Source organism: Strix uralensis, chromosome 3 (assembly GCF_047716275.1).
Source record: "Strix uralensis isolate ZFMK-TIS-50842 chromosome 3, bStrUra1, whole genome shotgun sequence".
Taxonomy (NCBI): Eukaryota; Metazoa; Chordata; class Aves; order Strigiformes; family Strigidae; genus Strix; species Strix uralensis.
In genome coordinates this window covers 75,701,167-75,723,098 of record NC_133974.1, presented here as the reverse complement: position 1 = coordinate 75,723,098, position 21,932 = coordinate 75,701,167, and the positions used below count along the sequence as shown (strand labels likewise).

The window sequence follows — 21,932 nt, the reverse complement described above, 5'->3', positions numbered from 1 at the left end:
CAAAAGAGGAAAAAAAGAGACTGTAAATCAACAGTGCATAATTTTGGAAGCACACTTACTATACTCAAAAAATAATTTTAAGGTGCAGTTGAAGGGAGTAGGTGCTTATAGGATACACAAAACAGTGTAAAAATTAATGAATATCAAAAGTTTTTCTAGTTTTCTAATTTTGCAAGAGTGGAAAAGGCTTCAGCTACAAAGCATTTCCAACAGAAACATTAGAAGGCCTTGGTTTAGGCAAATTCCTTTTCTATAAATTCAGACAGTAAGTTAAAAAATGTTAGCTTGTAAGAAGTTAGGGTTTTTTATTAGAAATCATAAGCATCTTTAATGAAGAGAGGGCAAACAGGTTAAATTATCTTGGTATAACAGAATAAGTGATATATAATTTCCAAAGTTATAATGAGAAAAACATGTTTCACAGTTACTGAAAGAGGAACAAATCTAAATGGAGAGTAAATCATTGGCTAATGGTTGTAAATCGGGGAGTTAACGCTTCTTTGTTCTCTTCCCTGAGAGAAGGATTGTATTAATGGGGTTCTGGGTCCTGCCATAGTCAAGTAACTTGAAGGATGTCCCTCATACCTGCAAAATGAATGCTGCAGTGCTGTTCATAGTTTTTGCTTTCTGTGATGCTGCATAAAACGTTGCAGTAGTGTAGTTCCGTGAGCCCCTGTCCATCTACCAGTGGAAGAATTCTTTCAGGTCTCAAAGGAGGACTTTTTAAATCATTCTTGCCTAGTATGATTTAATGTCAGTTCTGAAAACTCTTTGTGTTGACACTGCATCAGCACACCAGATTTTAGTTTCCAGGGTTTTTTTTCCCTTCTTTTATAAGTATCAAGGATGCCTAAAACTGGTATTGGTTTCTCCAGGAATCTTTAAAATGTCCTAGTTTATGTAGGAAACAAGAATGAATTTGCAAATGCAATAAAACTGTTGGAAGTGTAAACGTCGGATTTGGTTGTCTGTCCCCTGTCGGATTACTGAGGGAAGTTAAGCTTGCATTTTAAACCATTACCTAAAGTATACAGTAATTGTACAATTTAGAATTGTAGTATGTATTATGGTGGTATGAATTACTGCCAAAGTTGCATACAGCCTCTTTATGTATGACCAATATAGTTTAAAAATATCATTGTACTTCTATAAATATAAAGGAGCATCATGTAGAAAAAAATAATTGTGCTATCTGTGCTCAGCATTCACATTTTCATTTTGTGTTCACATCTGCATACTCAATAGGACTCAGAAAATACTTGCATCCATGTGTTTACCTTCTTAGTGGACAGTTTCAGTGACAAGTTCTGAAGTCTTTTGCATACCTTCACTTATTATTTATTTAATCTATACCAAATCTCTGGTATTAATTTTCTACCTGAAAAGTACAGATAACTACAGGGAAAGAATTCTCCCTCTATCAACCCCTGTGCTATGCTCAAAGCTGTATGAATGGTTTTAATCCTTAATGACAAACAAGGGGGAATGAAGTGACACAGTAATATACTTCTTTACTGAAAGAGGTGCGTCCATTCTGAGTAGCCATTGGGGAGGTACCTTTTGCAAAACTTAAATAAAACATCAAAATACATGATTGTACTTCTTATTATATCAAAACCTTTAATACAATAATCAAATTTGGTATTACAGCTTTTATGTTCCTTGCTGGACTTTTATGACTTACTTTTCCTCTGTAGTGTACTTGTAGATGTGATTTTTCCAATGAAATCTTTCTTCAGTCCACTCAAGACAGATGATATTTGAGCTCAAGATTAGATTTGTAAGTGGCTTTCTTTTTGTTCTGTTTCAGAGAGGTTTGCCTGGAAGGACAAGAGAGTATTATTGATATACTTGGTTATTCTTGCGGCATGTACTCTCATTGCTGTTCCTGTTTACTGACAGAAAGAGAGAGACAGGGAAATATATCTAATATTGCTAAGAAACAAGGAATAAAGTTATGCAAGTCTGAGCGGCTGTTCCAAAAATTATTTTTGCATCTGTGACATAAGAAAAAATATATAAACCATAATGTAGGAAGTCTGTGGTGTGCTCAAGATACTCTTTACTACCAAATGATTTCAATATTATTATTTCACGTGCAAGGTTTCTTTCATGCTAAAATATTTCTTTGTCAAGATGTATTAATAAGGAGTGTCATGGATGGCTTGGAGTTGATGAGCTATATGGGCCAAAGTCTCAAAATCTTTGTGTTGTCAACCTCAATTTTAACAGCTTCAGTGGCAGGGATGGTGGAGGGGGACAGAGGTCTTTTAGGTCAAACTTGATTGAAGTTTTATTGAGGATAATCAAGAGAAGTTGATGACTACACTATGAAGATAAACAGGAGAGACAGGGCAAAAGAGATCCACCTCTAGATTATTTCTAACTGCTGAAATTTCTTAGTAGGCTCAAAATCTGCCATAGCCGCCTTTTTCTTGTATGCTTTGGAAATATTTGGGAAATTGCATGGAGGGAAAAAAGAAGTAATTCTAGAAAGATTTCAACTTCACACTGAAGTACAGTAATCAATCCTCTACTTTTGACAAAATCTTTGAAATTATTTTCATGATGCATCCAGACAGATTCTACTAACCAAAAGCTTTTTAAATAGGCACTTTTTGACCCTTAATTGCACAGTACTGATAATGGCTTCCCGTCTTCCTTCTTTCCTGAAACAAATCCCTGCATAGAGAATGTTTTCATGATTTGTAAAATATGGATGATTTTGAAGAGTCTTATTCTAATGTGTATTTTGTGAAATAAGAATATTGATACATACTGTCCTGATTTGAAGGCATTCTTCAGGAATGTTGCTTTTACAATACTTCAGTTTCTGTAAAAAAAAAAAAAAAAATTTTTCTTTTTTTTTTTACAAAGTAGGGCTTGGTTTTTAAAGTAACATTTTTGTTTCTTGTTAAACATAGTATATACTGAATCCTACAAAGAATAAGGCTTAGTCTTCTTATTGTTATCGCTGCTATACAGAAGCATGTAGAGATAACACTGTTCTGAAGAGGTTTTTGTATAAGGACAGTACTTAACTGAAGTTACTGAAGGTGGGACTGTATGATGCAAGTTCCTAAGTGTAATGGAGATTAGTGTATATTCAGTGATTAGTTTTTGTTGGGCTTTGGTTTTTTAATTTAATTTGGAGCAGAAGTAGAATGAGAAGAAATGGAAAGATTTAGGAAGATGAGGAGGATAAAGGAATAAAGTGGGAGAGAAGGGGGGAAAAAATAACATCTTGCCTCCTGCTAAGCTGAAGTCAAGAGGTAGGTGTTTTTTGTTTGTGGCATCAAGAGATTTACTGATGAGAAGGATAAGGTAGCATTGGTGAGGCTTTCATGGTAACTGTTTTTCACAGTTTTCTGTAGAGGAAAGCACTCATTTTGTTATATAATGTTGTGAACACTGACTAACTGCTTTTCTTGAGCTGACATGGGGCCTGAGCAGATTGTGTCAGCAAAATAAGCCTTGATTTTGTAATTAGAGCTAAAAAATGCATTGGAAAAATTAAGTGTAGCATTTTAATAATGTTTCAAGTATCTTCTTTTGTGTTTCTATTGTTAGAAAGTAATAGAAATAAAGCATGCAAAGCAGCCTCCTTCTAGGTGGGACAGATTTATATGTATTTATATGTAACCAGAAGTTTTAAGTTTTTAAAATATTAATAAATAGGAGACACAATAAGAAGTAGCATTTTCTAAGGAATGTAAAGTACTCCTGGAATTCTTTTTAGCAGTGTAAAATTATCTTCTGAAGTTTCAGTAGACGCAATTTTTCTGTTATTCCAGCTACTAAAAAAAGAAGAAATAGTCTGTTGTAGTAATCTACTATATATTAGCAATGCTATTAATAGCAATAAATCCTTTCATTTTACTTTTTTTTAGAATTTGAATGTAGTACATACAATTTCTTAGGTGAGTTAACCTACCATTATCATCTTTCTTGTGTTCAATTCTTCAAGTCCATTCTATAAAATTACCCTACTAGCCTTAATTGATTTCTTGTTGTTTCTGGTTTGTAAAATTTACATTTTATCTTGTAGTCTGAATGTCATGTTGGCTATTAGTCACTAGGCAGGTTTGGTCAGAGAAGTGAAAACAGAGAAAATGGTATACTATCTGTTGTTCATGTTACAAATGGCATTCTTCTTTCCCTTCCCAAAAGGCACTGAGGCGTGAACTGAAGGATAAAGAGCAAACAATTCTCAACGCTGTGGATCAGGCACGAGTTTTCCTGGCTGACCAACCAATTGAGGGGCCTGAGGAACCAAGAAGGAGCTTGCATTCAAAAACAGGTCAGAAAATACTCTCTTCCAGGAATGGTCAAAGGAAAGAAAAAGGACTTAGATGTACATACTTTATATCCCAATTACTTGGTTAGACTTCAGAGTTTTCCAGACCACATCCTGCTTGCTTTTATTTCAATGATTTAGCCTCAAAGTATTACTACTCTGCTTTGTAATTACTCACATTTTAATGGAAGAAATAGAAAAATCTCTATTTCTTTTTCCAGTTTTTGATTCAAAACACCCAAGTCATCAGTTCTGTTCTTTTCTTTTTTCTTAACACAATAACATATGCACCTTAAATGCACATTCAAATGTATATATGTCATTATTGGAAAGTTTTACTCCACAAATAGAAATAAATTTATTCAGTGATGTATCTCATTAGAAGTAAAAGGAATCAGCTTTAGGAAGGCAGTCGTTACAGAATCTTAAAGATTTGAACGTTAGATGAATTTTATTACTAAGGAATAAACCACAGCTATCCTAGAAGCAGTATTTGCATAGTGTTTGTTGAGATATTTGTCTATATCAGAGACTAACAAGGAGGTAATAATTTTCCTCCAGCCTACCCTCCATAACTGAAAAATAGAAAAATATACCAAATATCTGTGCAGTTAAGTCCTAGAATCATGTTTCTGGTATAAGGTACAGCATTATAAAATCTTAATTACATATGAATTGTTCTTGTAGAAGGTAGTAATGTACTTTTACAGAAATATCAGTTGGTGTAAGATGTGAATAATTTACTGTTCTGTATAATTTACAAAATTACAGTATAGCTGCTTGTATGAGGAGTTAGTTTTTTCTTCCCATATGTCTTCCTATACATCTCCATAGCAAACTTTTAAAGTTTATTTAGTGGAAACAACTAATCTTTCCTGCATCCATACTTTGTGTTATTTTCATGCAAATCTTTATGCATTTTCATATTCCCTAATTTGACTTTGTGATAAAGTTTGAATAGCTGGTAGTTAAAGCCAATGAACCATTTTTTCCTATGATTAGTTCTGGTACCTTCACTGCTATAATGTATCTTACTACTTCCTTTTGAACTCCAGACTCCTGAAAACATTCTGTCTGTCTTTACTCACAAACTTTTTTGATATATTGCATCTCTAATGTTTAAGTTGGTCTAAATCACAAGCAACCTTGTGGTTGAAAAATAAGGAACGCTTGCTTTATATTTGCTCATTCTTTCACACAAAAGTTTGAAGTCACAGTTTCTCCTCTCAAAAGCCATAGAACCACCCAGCACAAATGATGCCAATGCATAAAATGTTACTGGTGTAAAATGTTAATTTGCTAGCAGGGGTTAATATCCATGATCTAGTCAGTGTTGACTGAAAGTGCAAGAGCAAACTTCAGGTGATGAGCTGCATCATAAATTCTTGTTATGCAATCTATTATTAATAATAATAGTAATAATAATTATTATATTGTGCTATACAATGGCAGCGATAACAGAATAGCAGGGAATTTGATGACCATGGTAAACTACATAACAATAATGGCCAGGCAAATGGTCTGCAAGTGATGTATGAGTGTCTCTTTGTCTAGTCATCATATCTGAAAACCAATCAAATATGGTCAGACTGGGAAGCTTCATAGATGTGCATTGAACTTATTTTCCTCTTTCTTCTTCACACTCAGTAGTTCCATACACTTTCTGTTTTCTGAGCATGTGGTGGGTTAGTCTTGGCTACCAGCCAAACTCCCACCCATCCACTCACTCACTTCCTCCACCTCAGTGGGATGGAGGCAGAAGATAGGAAGAACAAGAGTGAGAAAGCTCATGGGTCAAGATGGGGACACAGACAGATCACTTACAAACCACTGTTATGGGCCAGATTTAACTTGGGGAAACTAAACTATTTATTGCCATTTAAAATAAATATATTTACTGACTTGGTAGTGGGAAACAAAAAGGCAAACCTTAAAACCACATCTTTCCTCCCCCATTTCCTCAGCTCAACTTGATTCTTTCATTTCTGTCTCCTTCCCCCCTTGTTATGACTGCAAGTAATGCTCAGCCTCTCCAACAGGGCAATGAGTGGTGTGAGAGGGTGGGAAGGTGGTGGGTCCACAGTCAGCTTAGCAGCTTCTCTCTGCTGCTCCTTTCTTCTCACATCTTCCTTCTGCCCCAGTGTGGACTCTCCATAGGGAATATCTCCCCTGCCATGGAGCTGCTCCTTCTCCTCTGACCTTGGTGTTCCATCTGCTGTTTATCCTTTTTTGTTCCCTCCTCCTCCCTCTCTGGTGTTTTCTGCTGTTTCTTAAATACGCTTTCCCTGAGGTGCCACCAGCGTGGCTGAGGGCCTCAGCTGTGCCCTGTGGTGGGTTGGCTCGTCCCTGGCATGGGTCAGCTCTGGCCTTTCCTCACAGAGGCCCCCGTGCAGCCCCCGTTGCCAGCAGTGGGCACCTGCACCCCATAAAGCACTGTGTTGCACATTCTGTAGATTAATAGACTTTCAGGTCAAAAGGCGTCTTTGAATCATCTGCTCTGATCTCTTATATATCATAAGCTGTTAAACTTCACCCAGGACTGAATCTAGTAAATTTTTTCTGACAAGTAATGCCACCAATCTCCTGAAAGCTGCATCTCTGGATTTGAAGACATCCAGACACACACAATTTTTCTTCTGATTAACCATTTTCAGTGAAGGCTGTGTATGTGGGCATATGTTTGCTTTTACAATGTTTATTTTTTTATTTTTCTGTCAGACTCTTGATCACTGGTATTCTCTGCAGTAGATTAAAGTTAACTCATTAACTTCAATGAAGTACACTGCATTGCTAAAGGGGAAGGAGTGTGGTTTTGGTAAGCTGACTGTCTTTAAAAAATATTGATGAGCAGTGCACAGCACACTGCGGTCATGATTTGAACATGTTTTTGGCTGCTTCTATAATACAAATAACAAAAACTTTTTTTTTTTTTTTAAGTCATAATCACATTAATTGGAAAATCACTGTTTCTTGAGGTTAGTTCTTACCTTGTATAATGGCAGAGGTGTTTAGGGGGAGGGTTAGCTAATCTGGAGAGGGTAAAGGTTGTAAAATCATTTTCTGTTTTCTTCAACCTCTCCTTCTCCATCCACTTCTTTTCCCCTAGATCTTTTCATGTCAGGGGTGTGTGTGTGGCATTGTTGCAAGGACAAGGAGTGAGAGAGGTTTAGGAGAAAACTGGTAAGAATCAGTTTTGAACTTGACTGACTGAGACCTATTTTAAGGACCTGTGTATATTAATTGTTTCATCCAAAGAGAATATTTGTTACAGGATGCCTTATGATAATCTATTATTGTCTATAATGTTCTTGTTAATTTCAAATATAACACAAGAATGTAAAATCAGGTTATGAGCAAGACTTGGTTTCTTCTTTCCCATCTTGGCCATAGACTTCTTGTGTTGGCCTTCTACTGTACCATGTAGTAACTGGCACATTCAAACACTGTTCTTCAGCTTCCAGGAAACTTCCTTCTAAGTTAATTTTATCTCCCTTAGTTATCTTCTGTTTTGGTTTGGTTTGGGTTTTTTTTTTTCCATATTTCTGTAGGGGGGCCCCATCACAAAAAAGCAAGCTTCACATTCTTCTTGCCTTTGAGCTGCTTCAGCATGTGAGTGGAGCTGATGGATAAACCAGCAGGCCAGCTGCTGAATTCTCTAGATGGATGGGATAAGGAAATTGGAAATGCTCACATTTTCAGCTTTGTTGTCACTTGTGCATGGTGTAGGAGAAAACTTAGATCTAAAAATGTTGATTATAATTCTCTGTGGCATAGTTACAGTTGGCTTCTTAGACCCCTGTACTGTTAGTAAGGTTACAGGCCATCAGACACATAAAGGAAAGCAGAAATAATATTTTCTGTCCCCAGGGTTCTACAAACTGATGATAGAGCTTTGCTAAGATCCTAGCAGATTACCACAGGCCACTACACTGATTCTCACTGCAATAGTGAATGTTTCCAGGAATCTGCAGCATTTTCAAAGTACTTCAGTAGCTCCTAGTTTTCTTATGGCAATCAGATTCCTAGCTTTGAAAACTGCTATTTGGTAGCAAAGGTTGTTTTGATAAACACATGATTTAAAATTATTTCCCACCTGTTATCTCCTCTTAATTGAAAGTGTAGAAAACCCCAAAATCACATCTGTGTTATAAGAGAAATATATTAATAGGTATCAGTGAATTACATGCATATACTCACCTGTTTCAGACATAAATAAAAAGTCAAACTTCTTTGCTTCCTACCACTGAACATATTCAGGTAAATTCTTTGCCATAATTTTTCCTCTTAGCAAGGAAGATCTCACTGAAAATAGGCAATTTACTATTTTCTAATGCATATAGCAGGCAGCATTTCTATTCCCAACTACTTGTGCCTGTCCACTAGCTATCACACATCACCGGAATAGTTTTTGTTCTCTGCTATGCAGCTGGGCTGAGTATGAAGTCTTGAGAGTGGAAATTAGAAGTGGTGAAGAGAACAAAGAGGGTATGGCCCACTGGAGGTCATTGGAATCATGCTCAGAAACTACTTATACTCTTTTGACATTGCTGCCCCTGTTTTAATAGAAGCTCAATTACTTGAGACTTTTGAGAGTTTCTTCATAAGATTAATGTGCAGTTACTCATGAAAGAATCTTAAACTAAGTATCTCTCCTTCTCAAATAGATCTGTTAGTCACCCTGCAAGTTTAGTCCACCTGGGTAGTCTTGAAATTCTTCCTGTAGAGCCTACATGGTTGCCTGCTTGGAGTCATATTGGTAACATTCAAGGAAGTTTCCATTTGCTGAATGGTGTGGAGTGAAAACTTCAGAGGAGTTTTAAGCCTGAGTTTTTAACAGCTGAGTATTGGAAGCAGCCTGGCCTGAGGCCATAGTGGTTAATTTTATTATTGTTTTTTTTAACTATGAGGACATCACGATATAAGCAGAGTTATATCCATTCTTGATCTGTATGCTCTGTTATGGCCCAGTTTTAGCTGAAATACAAGATGCTTCCCAGGTGGAAGCCATGTTCTTAAAGTTTAACTGTTGCCTTGTTTTAAAGACTCCAGAAAGCACTAAAGCTTTGTCTGCGAGAGAATTCTCAGTTACGCTACTAGCAACGTGGATGACTGATGGATGTCAAAGGTTAGGACCTTATTTGAAAGAAAATTCCTTTCTTATACTCTAGAGCAAACATAGTTCAAAAACATTGTAAATGAGCCTCAAGAAAGCAAATTGGAAACTGCAGAAAATTAAACAAAAAGTGTATAGAGGAGAAAACAGGCTGAGGAAACTTGCTTAGAAGGTTCATAAAAGTTCAGAACATGGACGTTTTAAAGTCCTGTGTTGTTCTTATAGGATGACATCAAGTCAGGGAGCCCTATCTTTTGTGCTGCCTGGCTTGTCTTTATTTTCTGTTTCTGTATTGTTTTGAAATGCTATTAGGGGATGTATATCTGTCTCCTGCAGCCTTGCTGAGGAGCTACCTGCCATATGTGCTGTGTCAGTAAAAAATCTTTATTTATCTTTGGAAGAAATAAAAGGCTTATTACAATCTGCAGCCACAGTGCTTTGGAAAGAAACATAGGATTAATTCCTTGCTTGCCTAGAGTAACTGGGATATAGTGGTGATAGCCTACTCTCCTTTCAACAGGAATTGGAAGGAGACGTAGTACTGTTATATATGGATTTTTCTGGTTTTGTGGTAGGAGCTGACTAAAACTGAATTCATACCTGGTTTATGTTCCTGGAGCAACACAAACTTGGGGCTTTCACTGTGCAAAAGTATTGTGAACATGCTTTGGATCACACCATTTATTACAAAATGATGGCTTGCTTTCAGTGTAAAGTATTATATGTATTTTGATTATATTGAAAAATTACACTGGTTATGCTGAATAAATGCATGGTTCTCCGGAGTGCTCTAATCTTGTTCAGTTTTCTGGAGATAGATGCTACGGGATGACTTAATTATCTCTTTTAACTAGAAGCTATTTTCTCTTTGTTTTGTCCTTCTGTGTCTTCCCCACCAGCACCCACTGGGAAATATCAACAACCATTATTAAAGGATGTGTATATTTGCTAGCATTGTTCTCATTTGTCTTTATCTGGAGCCCATTCTCTGGGCCCTTTCTAGAAGTATTCATCATACATGAGGTTAACAGCTTTCATTTTCTCTGCTTTCACAAGTCTGTCTTCTGCAGACCAAAGGTAATTTGTCTTTTATTCTGCAGAGACTTTCCTCATTCACTCTTTATTTAATTATATTTCTCTGGTTTGAAGAACTTTCAGTTTTGATAGAAGAAAACCTAAATGGGCAAAGATGAAAATGACTGTGCTTTTTCTTTGTTTTTCACTACAGATGCAATAGATGTTTGAATAGGAGAAAAAGGTGACATGCTTGCTTGGTTGGGTGCTTGGAATCCGATTAATCACTACATTTTCACATTAACCAGTTGCTGCTTGTTCTTTAAACTTCCTATTTCCATCCTAGCAGAACTAAGTTTTCTGTCCAGATTGTTAGAAACCCAGATAATGCTGTAGCTGGAGCAATGCTAAAGACTTCATCATGCAACAATAACACTGCCTTTAGTTCTTCTGCTTAGGAGTTTGACAACATGCTATTGTGTCTGTTCAAATGCTCTGGAAGTTTTCATAATGATTACAGTGCTTTGTCACCCATTGTTTTTTGCTGCAAAGATTGATTGAACCAAGGAAGAGAAAATGTTTGACAATGGGAGAGGGAGGGGGCATGAAATCAGCTCCAGTTCTAGTATATTTTATTAAGAATATAGCAAAAATGAAAGGAAATTAATGTAATTGTGGCAAGGTGGAAGGAAATCACCAGTTCAAGTCCACATAATGAGGATCAAGCACAGTTGCTTAGAATCAGCTAGAGCCAGCAATAGTTTGAGATCTAAAATAAATTCTTAAGCAAGAAGAATTGTCTTCACTGATAACTTTCCTGGGTAAGTATTCTCCATATATGTAAGGAAGCTATATGCTATAAAGTTCAGGCTCAAAAGCTTTCCTTCTGTGGCACTCTGTCTCTGCTACAGACACAGAAAAGCTGTTGGTGCTTTCATTGCTTTGTTTGTGACAAAAAATGCTTATTAAAACCAAGTTTTTCCACTATAGAAGTGGACTTTGTTTTCTGCTCTTTCTCCCTAACTGCAAAGTCAGTTAATATCTTGCCTCTTTGGTAAACAGATGGTCCAGTGCCTATAGGCCTTTCTTACTTTCTGAGCAGCTGCTGAAGTGGAGATAATATAATAAGTACTATTAAAAAAAAAAAAAAAAGCGGTAAGGTGAAGTAAGGCTGATTGTTGAGAAGACTTTATATTATAAAAGCAACAACCTCTGTGTAGCGTTTTTTCACAGCAAAAAGGAACTCTGTCTGCCAGTGTGTGTAATGACAGACTGGTGAAACTCATTCCAAACTCATAAAAAAAAAATCCCCACTGTTAAGCTATTGTTTTAGGAGGTTTACAATTCTATGCTCTGCAACCAGTATCTTCGAGAAGGTGTTTAGCTGCTTGAGAAAAGTATTATGTTGCTCATTAATAAGTCAGATTTTCGTGATGGAAAACATGAAGTTATACAAGATGTATTTCTCTCTTAAATGAATAGATGCTGAATGGTTTTATAGCTCATAAAAATGTGTGTTTTGCTTTATTTCCCTAGTAAATGTCTTTTCAGGGCAGGTTTACAAGCACTTCCAAGGCTTTTGTAAAATAGAGCAGTCTTGCAATGAATTCATATTTTTCAAATAAAATATGTGGCAGATAGCCTCACACAATGACACTGATTTAACAAACGGTTTTAAAAGATGTTTTCGTTTTCAGTTCTGTTGGGATACTTGTATCACCCCAGTCAGTCTGGAACCTTTTTCCCTCCCAGAATATGTAACTAGTCTGTCATGAGTAAAGCTGCCTTGTTTTAGCTGGCCAGACAAACAGAGTCAGGCTGTTGTTCCCTTCTTCTATTGTCATTTATTGCTACAGCCTCTTTTTTCTTATAGCTTCTACTGGAGTGAGAAGCACTCATTGAATATGTTGTGAAAGTACCTTTAGGGACAACCAAAAAATTTTGCAAAATTTCAGCTCTTACTAAAGCTTTCAGCATCTTCCCACCATGACCGATCATTTTAAAATACCTGCTAATAATCTAGTTTAGAACTGTTAAGCCCTTCAACTTTGTACTCTTTTATGCAGAATTGGTAGGGTTTGGCTCTCATAACGGGCAAATTATGATGCAAGTGCATGATGTTGGACAAAAATGGCAGATTACAGCTTTGCATATATACAACTTAGTCCGGTTTCTGGGTATAATGTCCCCTATACATTCACATATTCAAGATGCCAACAAAGGAGGCTTCCTCCACTGGGTCTGGAATTTTCTGTCCCCTTTCAACAAAGCTCAGTATTCTCTTTCCTTGTGTAAAGTGTTTCAGCTCTAGATGCTCCCTTAATCCTCATTTAAAGTCCTGCAGCTTTTAGTCCTGAGGCCTGGTTGTCCTCAACCTGTAGTTGTATCAGAGGATATCATAGGATACCTCAACCTATGAGATATCCTGTGATACCAAACCCTGCCACTAGGTGCAAGTTGCCTGCATGTTGCAATTTAGCTTGGTTTCTAGATTGTTCACAGTCCTTTTGTCACTGGACTGTAGTGGATTCTCACTAATTCATCAGTGGTATATTATTATTCTTAACGGTGAATAATTCCAAAATTACTTCCAGTAACAACTTCTTTGCTATCTTTACATAAGCAATTTGTAGCTGTTGTTTTTTGTTTAAAACAACAGTTTTTATCTGAAAGAAGTTTTTGCTTAGAACTTAGGGTTTATTTATTTTCCTTTTTCCAAAATCTGTTGCAAAGCTTGAGGTAAAGATCATCCAAGAACTGTGTTGTCCTATGATGTAGTTTCTACTGTGAATTGCTGGAATTCCACAGACAAGGTACAATTTATCACAGCCTATCTTTGGTCTCCATCTTTATTCTGGTCTGTCAGTGTTGCAAATTGTGGGTTACTGCCATGTCTCTGTATCCCAGAGCTACATACATAATTTATATCCCTTTGCATCTAGTTAAGCATTGCAGGTTTTAGTCACAACTGTTCCACCACAAATTCCTCTTGTGAAACACACTCTTGCCATTGCAGTATCCCTAAGCCTGTCTAGCCTCTGCCTTTGCAGGCAGAGTGCACATAAGCAGTGCTCTCATGTGATAGCTTATGACACCCAGCAAGTCACTGAAATATCTTGATAAGCTCAAAATTTCTTTTGTCCCTCTCAGCTCCACTCTCTCTTCAAATGGCTCTCTTTTTTAAAAAAGGCTTTTTTTTCATTCTAGAGGTCAAAACATGCTCTGCAACCTACTGCCTCGGTATTTGTCTCCCTTCCTTTGGTGATGTTGGCTCTTGTTGATTGTCCTTGCTTCCCATTCTCCTTTGATTACTGTTGGTTGTACTTTTCTCCTATGTGACTGCTTCTTAGCAACATGCCTTGTGATTTTGGGCAACACTTGGTCATTTGGCAACATCCTCTCCCCCCATACCACCGATTAAAATGCAAAACATGCATTGTGGGTTGGTGGGTTTTGGTTGTTTTTTTTCTCCTTGGGCAGCATCTGGATTGCGTTGCTGAATACTCTTCTAGTATTTGTAGTCTAGCATGTATCAAGACTAATATGGGCTAACAAGATATGAAAAATCTTAAAAAAAAATAAACATGTGGAATCGATAGGCAGAAACTCTGTTTTTGATCCAAATAACTCCCTGTTATTTTTTTACATGTGGGAAGAATGTGCCTGCCCTTCTTGGCAACAAATTGAATGTATTTTAGTGATTTGTTTTGTATTAATTACTCGCAGTGTGCTTTCCTGTATTGGGTGCTATGGAACAATAGTTGCATCACCAGAGGCATAGTAAGAGAACTTTTGCAACCATAACAGTACATTTACTTTGACATTCATCTAGCATTCAGAAGGCAAAAAGCTTCTTCCTTCCCCCATTTTGTATGTAACCCCCTCACCCTCCTCCCCCAAGCTAGCAACTCCACACTTAGTCAGTTATAATGATTTTAAAGACAGTATATCAGTAAATGGAACACTGTATGTCTCATTTGACTTCTGAGAAAAATGGTGCTTTCATCTCTGCATGATTGTGTATAATTTATTTCTAGACAACACTTGAATTTTAATCACAAGAATACTGTGATAAACCTTATCCAAGCATTTTATACAGGAGTGAATAGGAGGCCAGTTGGCTTAGTTTCAGTGTATGTCACATATCTCTCCCTTTTTTTGTTCTCTGGTTTCTGCATTATATCAAGTTTCCTCTGTTTGCTTCTCTGCCTGCAGAAACCGCAAGGCTGTTATGTAGAAGGGGAATCCTCTGAGACTGCCTTTTTTTTGTTTATCATTACTGAAGCAAGTCTTCCCTAGTGAAGGAAGCTACCTGTGACTTTTTTTTAGCAAGGCCTCTCTGAGCAGTAGACAGCAGGACCTGCTGGGTATGTCTTGGTGTTTTCTTTTTAGCTTTCTGACTGTCTGGGTCTTGCTCAGTCTTGAATTGAAGACACAGGAAAGGCAGGATGTTCTCTTATTGATAGACTATCCTACTGGTTTGTAAAAATCATCTGTTGTACAGACAGATAAGCCACCAACTGACTCCGTTCTTGTTGTCAAAGAGCACTGAGGCATGTCTGTGATGTGGAGTTCTGTCTAGTGTCTTGCAGACTTATCAGGGACTGGGAATTTAAATACAAGCAATTTACTGAAATAATCAGTATCATCTCCTGTGACTGTCCTGAGGTTGTATGTGTGTCCACTTTGGCTTTGCTTACTCAGTGCCAGCTGGTCTTTGGTAACATGAATGGGATTTCCATGGTTGCTGAGTTGCATGGGATTTGCACATGTAAGCCTGAAGTTTGTGGAAAATAATGCACCATGAGCTTGGCTCTTTTTTGGTCAATGTGGTCATTGAACATTTTTAGATTTGCAAAATCTATTTAAACCAGCCTTTTAGGACTTTGGTGTTAACACATAAAAATGGATGTAGAGCTGCAGAACCACTCACCATGTGGTACTCAGTACACCTCAGTTTTTGCTAACGAATAGGATGAGAAAAGGCATCCTGTTGGTAGGGTGAAAGGTGGTGGTAAGCAATCCAGGAAAAAGCACTGTTCTTGTTCTTTCTACATGAAATGGTCCCCACATTCCCTATTGCCATTTGCAGTAGGGAAGAATGATCTTTTTTTTCATCCCGTTGTGCCTCCACAAGTGACAAACCAGAAGTAACCTGCCTTTGCTTTGCAGATATCGTAATACATGGAAGTCAGGAATAGTTTCCTATCTTCTGATCAAGCTTTATTTTATCATTAGGAGTAAGGTTTATTGCAGTTATGGCAAGGTTGACTTTCTTCTACCTTGTTCCCACTGACATAAATTATCAGTTGACACTGGACTTACTGACTGTCTTGAGCGTGTATCTCAGGAGCACCGTTTGTTTAACTAGACATTGAATAAGAGAAGAAATAAACAGTATAACTTTTCTTTCCCTCTGCAGAGTTGACCCCTGAGGAGAAAGCCATGAAGATTGCTAAAGCTATGCGTAAGCAGTCATCAGAGGTAAAAGAGAAATGGGAGAACCTAAACGCCAGTGCCAGTATCTGGCAGAAGCAAGTGGACAAAGCATTAGAAAAACTGAAGGACCTGCAGTGTGCCATGGATGACCTCGATGCTGACTTGAAGGAGGCTGAAAATGTGAGGAATGGCTGGAAACCTGTGGGAGACTTACTCATAGATTCATTACCAGATCACATTGAGAAAACTACAGTAAGTGTGAAACTACTGGGAAATATTTAGCTTGTGTGAGAGTCAGGCCCCTCCATTCTACTACACCTAGTCATGTTAGATATGTATACACTGTATACTTAAATTCTTATGCACAGTTTAAAGTGCTCTTTAAAGACTAGATCTGAGGTCTCAAAAAAAGTCCAGTACTGTGCCACGTTCACTGTGTCAGCTGTGATTGCATAAGCACATATGATCGACAAGCTACAGATGTGTACAGAATGTAACATTCATTAACTGAAAAAATTTATGTTCTAGGATTTAAATATTTTTCTCCTAGAAATACTGTCTAATCTACAGTTAGGCCATGGGTGTGTTTGGAGCTTTGCCCAGGCACTGGAATATGAGCGAACTGAGTCAGTAATCATCCCTGCAGTTGACAGTAGAGTCTCCTCCTTCTTGTAGTGGTGAGCTGTCAGATCTGTTTGGCCATCATGTATAGCTTTCTTCTTAGAATAACATTGAGAGCTCTTTCAGTCGTACAGAAGTATATACATAGTTTCAATTTCCATTCCTTAACTTCCACAAACTTCACATGTCTATTGTCTATTTTAGCTTCTGTAAGTGAAAATTTGTATTTACTTTTACTTTAGCCTGGCTTCTCTTCAGGATTATTTCAAAGTGAAGAACACAATACTACGGTATATGTTCTCATGGGCATACCAGTTCTTGCAGCCAGGGTTCCCGGCCACCCATGGCATGGCACCCCAAGGCATGACTGCTCATGATGGGCAGTAGTCGTGCCCTGCTTAGCTGCATGGGTTGGGTAGGGACCCAGTAATCCAGAGGTCCCCAGAGAAGGAATATCTTCTGATAACTAACATTGACCAGGAAAGCTGACTGGAAAAAGCACAGTGCTTGGAGGGAGGGAGTGCCTGAATATCAGGGATTCCAGTAGAACATGTGGGTATGTACATGTAAGTAGAGAAAATTGCTGTTTCAGGCAGATTTAGCAGTTACCACCAAGCTTCTGTTTCACAAACATAACTTTTCAGTTCTTAAGCTCAAGAATGAATATGGCAAAACATTAGAGCATCCTGGGGTCATGTACCTGACCATCCATGTCTTCAGCACAGGATGTTGATGTTAGAATGAAGGGCCATGGACTGCAACCAGTTTTCTGCAAATACTCTATGTATACACAGCCTGTAGATACATATGAAATTAACACAGGGCTGCATTATTTCAATATATATCCATGTAAACATTCTCATTCTCCCAATTTTGTTGTTACTTTCAGGTTTAATGGAACCAAAATGTTTAAAACAAAGGCAGTCAAAGCTGATTTATATCCAGACTGCTGTTGATTTGAGTAATGCATCTCCTCCTCCCCCTCTTCCATTTTAATATAGATAGTAAAGGAAGCAATAAGATGCTGATGCTGAGTAGCTCTTTGTTCTCCTGTTAAGAAGTCATTTGTCATATCTTGATGGTTTCTTCCATAAAGAAGAGTAAAGCAAAGCCTTTTAGATTTTCATTGCTGTGGAAAAACTGAAACATCTGCTGAAGTAATAGGGTCTCAGCTGCCTGTCCAGAAGCCAAACGCTTCTTTCTTGCCAGTAGGTTCCTTCTGTTCCTGGGCCTGATGAGAGGAATTTCGAAGGGAGGTGAATAATTGAATTGTCCAAAGAAAATCTTTCTTCCATTTTTTTATCTTGTTTCATGATGTTTAATCAAGCCATTTATAGCATTGAACAATTAACTGCTCACAGCAAGAAAGACATTTGATGCATCTTTTCAACTGTAACTAAAACTTGTATCAATTTTGTCTTAATACTCTATTTAGTTCCATTTGATTCAATAAACCTTTTTCTTCTTTGCAATCATTGTAATAGTTTTATTCTACAGTTCTAATCAGGTAAAACATTGTACTCATTTTCCTTAGAAGATACATTCCGTCATGCTTTGCTAATTCAATAATAGTTTTTTAATTGACTTTTTGTCAGCTGCTTAATACTGGAAAACTGTAGTTACTGAACACATTTTTTTCTTAAGAGCACTTGACGGGCTGTATACTGCTAAAGATCCTGATAAAGCATTCTGTATTTCTTTTTGGAAAGAAAAGCTCTAAAGCCATATGGCTCCACTAAAAAACTTATTTAAATTGTTTTAGAGGCGCAGTTTGGATATGGGCATTTGAGTAAATTTCATACTGTTTTTCTCTAAAGATGGGTATGAAGGAGTTAATAAGAACACTGAAGTGAGTGAACTTTCTTTGCTGGAGAACTGAGTTGCATACATTGTTTAGCATAAGCTGCCATGCTGGGCAAGTCAGCACCATATTGAGTTTATGGTGGGTTTTGTGCTGCTCAGTCTGTTGAACGTAAATGTATGCTTCTTACTCTTTTAGGCTTTTAGAGAAGAAATGGCTCCCATCAACTTGAAAGTTAAAACAGTGAATGATTTGTCCAGTCAGCTGTCTCCACTTGACCTTTATCCATCATTAAAGATGTCTCGTCAACTGGATGATCTTAATATGCGGTGGAAACTTTTACAGGTATTCTTCTGAATGTGTACAGTAGGTATGGGGGGAGGGATGCTTCTCACTTTCTTCTCTTCTCTTAAAAGATGCATTATTACCATTTGTTCATTCTTTCTATCTTTAAGGTGTTACTCTAATGATACCAAAGCAACAAAGGGAGCTGTCTTTCCTTCTGTAGCTTGACCAAAAGCTTTTCCTTTCAAGCTGTCTCAGCAGCGTACTCACTCAGGAGACTGCATTAATCTCTGGAGACTAGTGGGGAACTATTGCTGTGTGCTTTTTTGTATGTCTTGTAGCAGTACTCTTACTGCATAAATATTGTTACTGAAAACTGGTGTACATATTTCCGTTGTGTTTCCAGCTCATGTGAAACCTGTTTTATTTTGGTTTTGAATGTTCAGTTTCTGCAGGGAATTTCACTTAAAAGTGACTTAAGTATTAGTAGAGCTATAACAACATGTGAGAAATAGCACAGTTAACATTATAAAACAGAAGAGGATATGCTGTGAGAGAGATTCATATTGCTTAGTTATGATTATTGTGCTTAAATGGTCTGAGAAAGGTAAATCAGTGTGCCTGATTACAGTTCAAACTCATGCGCAGTTTCACAGTGAATGATTTAATGACTTCTCGTATATAATTTAAAAGTTCATTTATCAATTTTTGAATTTTCTCTTGTTTTTGGTAGGAAATACTTACTGTGAGTCAGCTACTATTTATTTCTTTATCTGGCTTCTAAGGGTGATACTAAGTGTCTGAAAGAATTGGGGGAAGGATAGAGGATCTGTCACCTCTCTAGATAAGGGTAGTGGGACTGAATTTTCAAAACCTGGACAGCAGTTTCTGGGCTGGCAGTTTTGAATCAGTTGCTCCTGAGAAGCAAAACCATTAATGTGTCATATCAGACCTTACTTTTCCTAATATAATTTGGAACTGGGTTTCTTTTCTTTTTTGTTTTTTTGGGTTTTTTTTTGTTTGTTTGTTTTATGTGTGTATGTGTGTTTTCTCAAATTAAGTTAACCAAGCAGCCAAACTGCTGCTGGGTGTACTAGTGCAGTTTCAATTAATAAACCGGGGGGAGTCATGTCAGCCAGTGAAGCAGTGTCTTCCAAAATGGTTCTGTGCTGGAAAGGCAGCTGTGAGATCAATACAATCAAACAGAGACCTGCTGACTATGGAAATTTGGACAATGGAAGGGTTGGGAGGAGGTCAAAAACTTCAGCAGTCGTCTATAGACACCTTGAAACTACTATTGTTCATGAGAACACTGCAAGATATGAACATGACTTTCATCAAGAAAATGAAAGGAAAAAAGTAGCCTTGAATAGCTGGATGTGAAATAAGTGCTGTGATACACAGACAAACTTATTTAACTAAAAATGAATGTAAACAAATGTTTTTATTATTATGGCCCTGGTGTTGCAAAGTAAATGCAATGTAAATTTTTTGTGTGTGTGTGTTTATGTGTAGGTGTCAGTAGAGGATCGCCTTAAACAGTTACAGGAGGCACACCGAGATTTTGGGCCTGCATCACAGCATTTTCTTTCCAGTAAGTTCTTTGAATTAATAGATGCATTTGAGAGAACTACTTTCTCAAACACTGACTGCTCTTTACTCCAGGTTTCCCTATGGCTTGAGGAACAGGAAGTTCCTCTTCAGTGTTGTTATCTACCTCCCTGTTTTTGTAGGGGTGTTTCATCTTCATAACTCCACTGACATTCTCACTGGTGTGCTTCCTACTGCAATATCTTGCTGAGTTATGGTTGCATCCCTAGTTGCTTTATTCTTTGTCCTCCATTTGCTGCAAGGTCTGACCTGTGGCTGTTCCAGAATCTTTGCATTCATAACCACACCTTCTCATCCCCTGCTACCTCTTTCCTCAGTTTCCTTTTGCATCTGCACTTGCTGAGATGACACAAAAGAAGAGCTGCCTGGATATTTTTTTTATTAAAGGCTTCATGTCATACATTTCTGGAACTTGAAATAAAGGGGTGGGGAAAGCAAACCTGCATCACTTCCTCTTGAGACCCATCCTTGCATCTTTTTCTATTTAGTGAGAATTTTAGAGATTTAAGCCCATATATCTCCCATATACTAAGAGGGCAAAAGTAGATGCTTTTGATCCCTCATTCTCATTTGACTTATTTGTTACAGATAGATAGGTTGCGATATCAAGGTCCATGTTGATTTTTTCTGACATTCTAGCCTATCTGCCATCATCAGAGCTCATGATACAAACTGTTAACCCAACCAGCATTCCAGTTTTTAACTGAGGGCTTCAATAATAAAATTATTGCAGGAGTTGAGAAGTGAACATAAAAATGAACAGCTCTGTCCCAGAGATTTTCAAGTGCTGTATGTCACTGTATAGCTAAACAGCTAATATAATTTATAACAATAAATAAATCTTGGTTTCTTCTTACGTTACGTGACAATTGTGTTTTTATTTTAAAGTGACAACTAGTTTTTCAGTAAACATCATGGTAAACAAGATGCAGTGTATTTAAAATATTACAGCTGTTATGCAAAATAACAGTTCATGGAGCCACTTTGTTCTCTTTTTCAATTGACAGAACAAACAAACAACTTTAAAAGTATATGATTTTTTGGGTTTGTTTTTTATTTTACACCCCATTAGAAGTATTGTGTAGTGTTGCCACAGTGGTTTTGTAGTCCTTCAAATCTCAAATTTGTAACCTTGACCTGGACAGCACATGTGTAATAATTTGCTAAAAAGAATATAGATAGAGTGATACCTTTGGCACTGTTGAAAAATGCCAGATTAACTGGAACAGTAGTCAGTCTAGTCTGTGTAATTAAAACTAAGTAGGAAGCAATGTAGAGAAGATGCAGTTTCCCCCTGCTTCAGCTGGTCTGAGAAGTTCCAGACTTCACTACTGTGTCATTATTAAGGCTGTTCACCTCTCTTCACCTGGACCAATGCAAATGTTCAGGTGACTGATCTGGAAAAAAAATAAATCAGTGAGAGTCCACATGTAAAACAAGGAAGCCTGTCAGGTAAGTTTGACTGGTTTTGTTTGCCTTGACCTGGATTATATCCTTGGTTTGGCTTACAGCATGTCACAACAAATAGTTGCATTTACAAGACTGAGTGGTGAACTGGCTTTGTTGCTGGATAAAGCATTCACAGAATTATGTCCAAAGAGACTATGCGGTGCCTTACCAGCATGCCTCAGACTGGCCTAGGGCATCTTCCTCAGGCTTACGGGGACACATTTGGTTTATGTTACATACAAAAGTCAAGAAGGGAAAGTTTCCAGAATACATGTTGGTAGATACTGCAAAGAGCTATAGCC

At 37.4% G+C, this 21,932-nt stretch overlaps 1 protein-coding gene across 6 annotated transcripts in view; it reads left to right on the top strand.

Moving 5' to 3' along the window:
- UTRN (utrophin) overlaps positions 1–21,932 on the top strand; it is a 387,351-nt gene that overhangs the window by 282,501 nt on the left and 82,918 nt on the right. For all 6 annotated transcript variants that reach the window (XM_074862944.1, XM_074862945.1, XM_074862943.1 and 3 more), the window contains 4 exons: positions 4,171–4,300; positions 15,847–16,115; positions 18,484–18,630; positions 20,086–20,164. In XM_074862944.1, coding sequence (XP_074719045.1) covers positions 4,171–4,300; positions 15,847–16,115; positions 18,484–18,630; positions 20,086–20,164 — 625 coding nt within the window. The remainder of the gene's footprint in view (positions 1–4,170; positions 4,301–15,846; positions 16,116–18,483; positions 18,631–20,085; positions 20,165–21,932) is intronic.